This window comes from Priapulus caudatus, unplaced genomic scaffold, assembly GCF_000485595.1.
Source record: "Priapulus caudatus unplaced genomic scaffold, Priapulus_caudatus-5.0.1 Scaffold381, whole genome shotgun sequence".
In the NCBI taxonomy this organism is placed as follows: domain Eukaryota; kingdom Metazoa; phylum Priapulida; class Priapulimorpha; order Priapulimorphida; family Priapulidae; genus Priapulus; species Priapulus caudatus.
The window spans coordinates 68,687-74,674 of NW_014577442.1; the positions used below are offsets into that span (position 1 = coordinate 68,687).

The 5,988-nt window shown below is 44.8% G+C and overlaps 1 protein-coding gene across 1 annotated transcript in view; it reads right to left on the bottom strand.

Moving 5' to 3' along the window:
- Positions 1 to 839: 839 nt before the first annotated feature.
- LOC106809752 (E3 ubiquitin-protein ligase RNF25-like) overlaps positions 840 to 5,988 on the bottom strand; it is a 7,981-nt gene continuing 2,832 nt past the window's right edge. The window contains exons 5-9 of the mRNA XM_014812947.1: positions 5,422 to 5,491; positions 5,122 to 5,255; positions 4,242 to 4,329; positions 3,709 to 3,930; positions 840 to 3,493 (exon numbers count right to left, since the gene is read on the bottom strand). Coding sequence (XP_014668433.1) covers positions 2,339 to 3,493; positions 3,709 to 3,930; positions 4,242 to 4,329; positions 5,122 to 5,255; positions 5,422 to 5,491 — 1,669 coding nt within the window. The 3' untranslated portion in view covers positions 840 to 2,338. The remainder of the gene's footprint in view (positions 3,494 to 3,708; positions 3,931 to 4,241; positions 4,330 to 5,121; positions 5,256 to 5,421; positions 5,492 to 5,988) is intronic.

The window sequence follows — 5,988 nt, forward strand, 5'->3', positions numbered from 1 at the left end:
GAAAACGAAACAGAGGACGGCCAAAGATCACCTGGCGCCGGACCGTCTAGGCGGAGGTGAAGGAAATTGGGCTCACCTGGGGCGCAGCAGAGATCCTGGCTAAAGACCGTACAGCACGGCAAAGTTCTGCTGTGGCCTAATTATGCTCCACTAGGAGTTAACAGAATAAGTAAGTAAGTAAGTAATGAGTGAGAAGCCAAGCTTGACTTCGCTAATTGCAGTCACATACGTGTGCGAGCTAATTAACGCAACTCTGTGAATCGTCTAATTAGTTCACTACGTGCTTTCAGTGTTATTCGTAAGCAATGATTTTGAAAGCATTGCAACCATTCCTTGGCGCATATGAGTAAATGTACACAATTTCGGTTAAATATGACTTTCGGATTTATGGGATGGCAGCCAGATGGGTGACATGCCACAGCAGTTATGTTGAGTGATGACGCCAATATTCAGAATCACTATTCGCAGAAGATAGCAGATTAGAACTAGTAAACATTACGCAGTCTTCACGAAAAACGTTTTGAATCACTTGCCATTCGGGCAAGTATTCTGTCAAATGTACATGCCCGAATGACATTCGTTAGTTGCCCATATATTTTGCAGGAATATTTTTGGAGTATCGAGTAAAGAAGTGTACACCAGACAACTTCTAGACGCCATTCGTTTCCGGTGTTAACATGTCATGATTTTAAATTAAAAAAACCTTTAGTTAATGGCCAGTTGTATTATAGTTTATAAGCTTTTAACGCAGGATCGGAACCCGTCGGGCAAGTGAGCTTGCAATGTTTACATGCCCGCCGAGATTTCTACACGTCTAACGATCGAAAATCGAAGATAGATTGCGGCGTGTCTACTCAAAGCTATGTCATTGCAGTACATGCCAAAACCAAAACCAAAGCAGTTACGAAAAAATCGTTACAAAATGTCGATAGTCAAACATGCCAATCGCTGATGAAAATTGCGAAAAGATCGACACACACGTGGACCGGTTAGAATGCAGATCAACATTATAGCTTTAATAGTTGTACGAGGCCAGAACAATCTATGCCACAACAGTATAGCTAGCCCATCTCAGTCTTACCCGACACACGGGTGTAGAGCATGCGAAGGCTTTATAATGTTTACAGCTTCTGATTTCTAAAAAAAAACCGATTCACAAAAACATGCTTTACGCTCGCGGTAAACCTGTCGTATTTGCGATTCACCCAAAAATCACGATTCTCGCCATAGCGATATTACAGTAAAGCAGCTGCAATGACTAGCGTAGCGACCAGGGGTAAATAATGGCTAATTTCTCATTATTCATCCCCGGTAGCGATCCATCTAACATGCACGCATGCGCACACAGCAGCAAGCTGAGTAAAGGCGATAAACCTCAAGTGAGTCACCGTCTCTCAAAAGCGCTGAGTAATTGCTGTCAAAAAGTAAATTCGCGCCATCAGCCAGCCCGCCGTGGCTGATAGTGATACTTAACTTCTATATAACACGACGGTGACGCAACACCCGACCGTTTCGTGGCACTCCATAAAGCCGGGTGGCTGGATGATAAAAATTTTGATATTCATAACCAGAGTCATTTAAACAGCTCATGAATTATTCACGAGGGTCTATCACGGCGTGAACGCCTAACCCATTCAGCTATGGAATCCGGCTCCCGGGTTGCAAGGTCACATAAAACTCGCGTAGCACTATCAATTACTTTGTGTACTTGTGTCCGAACTATCCACTCGGCATCTTTCTACTTACACCCAATCGCTTGATGACTTTGCAAGATTCTCTCGCTACATACATACGGGGTGTAGTATAAGTCGTATTGTAGCAAAACCATCTATTTATAATAATATTTATAAGCCTATTCCCACGCACGCGACGTGGTATATCCCTGTTCGCATTTCTAATCAGTCCCTGTGATACACATGATCGCGCAGGATGATTTTATTTGCGATACGATTTTTTTAAGGCGAGATGGAAGCTATAGTGACTAGGTGAGACTATAGTCTTGCATTTACAGTGCAATTTCTACAGCTTCATTCGTATCGTAGCACATTCGGAATACGGCAAATGATGTCCAAGGTAGCAAGCTTATCAGTGTGAACACTTAGTAGACGTCACACATTTACTCGAGGGATTTTAGTAGAAACGTTTCCTCCGTCATCAATGCGAGGTGTCATGACCAGTCGGCTGGCAATTAAATATGGATTACAAAGCTACCTATCTCAGAAGGTCGCAGTAGGCAACTACTAGAGGCGTAAATCGCGATAAACAACCGACATCGTCAAAGTACCAAAAAGCACATGTAACCGCCGAGTAAAAAACGCCTCCGCAGTCCAACTGTTTGTCAGGAGGAGAGACCAAACCCAGGCGGTGGCTTGATGGAAGCTGCGTTCGGCAATGCTTTCTTATCGGAAAAGAGTTTTTCGAAACCAGGCGGCGCCCTCGTAACTTTTGCAGCAGCGGCATCGCTATGGCGAACGCTTCCCGTGTCGTTACGTAAAATCTCTGCGGCAGCTGCGGCTCTCGGCTCCCTAGAGTTTTTGGTTTGACTAGCTTTCTTTGGCTCCTCCTCATGATGATGATCTAGATGCTTCCTCTCGGAACTCTGACCCGACCTCTTAGCTCCTCCTCGTCCTCGACCCCTGCGAGTGTGCTCGTCGCCGCGCCTCTCTTTGGAAAGACCGCTCGACGAATCACTCGCTCTCGCGCGTTCGCCACCCGCCACGGATACCTGCTCTCTGTGACGTCGTGCAGCGGTGGCGCCATCGTGCCGTGCAGATGTGGCGCCATCGTGTCGTGCAGCGGTGGCGCCATCGTGTCGTGCAGCGGTGGCGCCATCGTGTACAGGCCGGTGACAATCAGCACTGTGAGTATTTCTATCATCAGCGTGCGTGTGGCTAAGCTCGTTAACATTCTCCCTGCGTCGTTCGTCGCGTCTTCTGTCTGATCCGTCACGACTGGACACGCCAGCACTTCGCCTGCCCTCCGCGACATTTCTCGCCGGAGTATTGCGCGCGGCGCTACCGACGGACGCTGCCGCTTTCGCGCTCCCGCCACGATTTCCCGTCGAGCGGTCTTCTATCCGTGGCTTCTCGGCATATCCATCTTGATGCCCAGGAGGCTCATGTTGGTTCCTCCCTGTTGCGTCACGATCACTTGGATAGTTGGTGGTTCTGTCCGTGTCCCCAGGTCTGCGCTCGCCGCACCGGTGACGACGCGATTTCTCGCCATGTCCGCCTCTCGCCTTCCACGCCGCACTGTAGTCAGAGTTCACATGTCGATTGCCACCGTATTCGCCCGATTTATCGTCTCTATTCCCTCGGTTTCTACCGCCGGCTCTGTCTCTGCCTCTGAAGCGGCCGCTCCTAGATCGTTGGCTGCTAGACGGGTGGTGCTGCGTTGTGCGGCGACTATTAAAGACGCCTTTCTGCTGGACAGACGCGACGGGTGGATGACTGTAGTCTGCACTGTTTGCATGTTCAGCCGCAGGAGGCAATACCTGAAAAAATAGTTGGTAATGCTAGTGAATATGATAGTAACTGAATGTGAATGTGATAGCGATAAAGCTGCAATAGCAAAATCACAACAACTGATATTTTCTACAACACTGGGCATGTGGTATGGGAGTAAAAACCATGATTAACATGAAGCGAGAACAGTTTAATATCTAAAAAACAATTTCATTAATTCAAAAAAAGAACTTTATGTCTCTACCCAGTTGGGATCCAGCAAGAACTTGTTTCGCTCCTCTTCTACATTAATGATAGCTCCCCTCTTCTTCTGCTGCTGAAATAGTGCTGCCATCTGCTGCTGCAATTCAACAACTTCAGGACTTGGCTCAAATGAGACCTTCTCAAGACTGCTAACAGGTGGCGGAGCAGATTTGAGCAGAGGGAGATTGAAGGTTATCTCTACGCGACATACTGGGCAAAGCACCTGGAAAATAAATTTTTTCCATGTTAGCCCATTCTTAGATATCAATGATGAATCATGATGAGACACTTCATGTAGATAATGTATCAATTCATAGAATAAGGTTGCTCGAAATGTTTGTGAGTAAATATACATCCACACATAGACCTATTAAAAACCATAGCGCAATATAATGTTAATGAAATAGCACCCTCCAATAAACTATTGCCAAAAGGTTCTGTTACAATTTTATAGGAGTAGTACAATTACTGCTATCACTTGATAAATCATAACAGCTATCCTTGAATAAAGTGGAACTCGGTTGTCTCACTCACACAGGGTTTCGTACTCTCAGCTAAGGCAGTTGCAGTTGACTTTTCCCGCTGAGCAATCTTCTGCTCTGCTAGGCTGTGCTCCACATACCTACAATAAACAATGGCTGTATAAGCCATCAGAGAGCAACTGCTATCACCGGAAAACCTCACGAGATTAAAAAGTGATAAACATAAATATACCAGTGATCTTATAGATTTCATGTAAGTCTCTGATGTCTTACTATTAAACAGACTTGCTATTCTACTGCTTTGTGATCTTACATGCAAATGCACCCACTATGTGGCATGGCACCACCATTCTCACCACCCTCAATTTCAGCTCATATTGTCGCTATTCGATACCCGTTTCTACCATTTCGCGTATTGCCAGCCAAGTACAAAACCAGTTATCCACAGGTTCATAGGTTACATACGGGTACTTATGAAGAACTGTGAAAGATGACATGCATCTAAACAGGGGAATTGCTCTGACCTGTGATTGGAGGATAAAAATAGAATTCGTGACGTTTTATTTCACCGACCATAGCCGCACCTTGAGCCGCACGTATATTAGCCTATGAGCGATACCGCGCGAGCATAATTGCTTATTAATTAGACTAATCGTGCCTCAAGAAACTCAAAATTTACAGAGATTATAGCTAAGACATGTATCTATAATAGCTAGAAGTTATAGAAATGGTAACTCAAATCGTTCGCACCATATGATAGTTAGTACACTTTCCTAGCTCAGCGAATGCAGCGGAGTATGAAAAATGAAAATGAAACGTCACGAATTCTATTTTTATCCTCCAAAAATGGAAAAGTGGGCGGGGTCTATTTTTATCCTCCAATCACAGGTCGGAGCAATTCCTCTGTTTAGATGCATGTGAAAGGTGGTCACCTTCCCAGGCAGTACTGATGGAAGTGGTGATAGCATTCAGTTTTTGTGAAGACATCAGCCTCTTCAAAAAGCTCCAGGCAGATGGAACATTCCCCGTGCGGAATGTTCTGGTCTGTCAGATCATCTTTCACATACTACCAAAAACGTAAAGAAAAAGATGTACACTGGATATGAGTATAAAAACAGTAATGGCATCTTTGCAATTCAACGACTAATCTAAGAAAATTTTCTCATGAAATACCTAACCACGCAAGTTAAAACTATCAATGTTGTAATAACTATAGCAGTTGATGATCCTACCTCAATGATCTCATATAGCATTGGCACACCAATACGTGCTGTAGCCAATGCTGCGATGTCAATCTCCAGCCTAGTGAATAAATTAGTGTGTTAGTCATCCCACGAAACATCATGGCTTCATCTAATATATATTTGAGTTCGTATGTATGTATGTATCTATGTATCTATGTATCTTCCCTATAGGCGGCCAAACCGCCCAAGCGATCTGGATGCAATTTTCACAGGGCCATCTCTTATACCCCGGGCGTGTTCGTAGCTGAAAAAAACCTGTCAAACCGTCAAACTCGCCGAAAAATCCGTGAAAAACCCCTCAATTCCGCAATCTTCACACAATGTCAGCACAGCCTATGGCTATTGATTTTCTTGCCCTCACCTCATGATCTCATCAGCTGCTGGTATTGTGAAACCGAAACGGAAATCGAAACTAAAACAGAGCATAACCACGGCCAGTTCAGAGGTACTACTCACTCTCAGTTCAGAGTTTCGGTTCAGATGCTACGATCTCAGAATGCATTGTACCATTCCAAAGCTATGCATTTTCTGATTCAATACAAAAATTTCTTAATT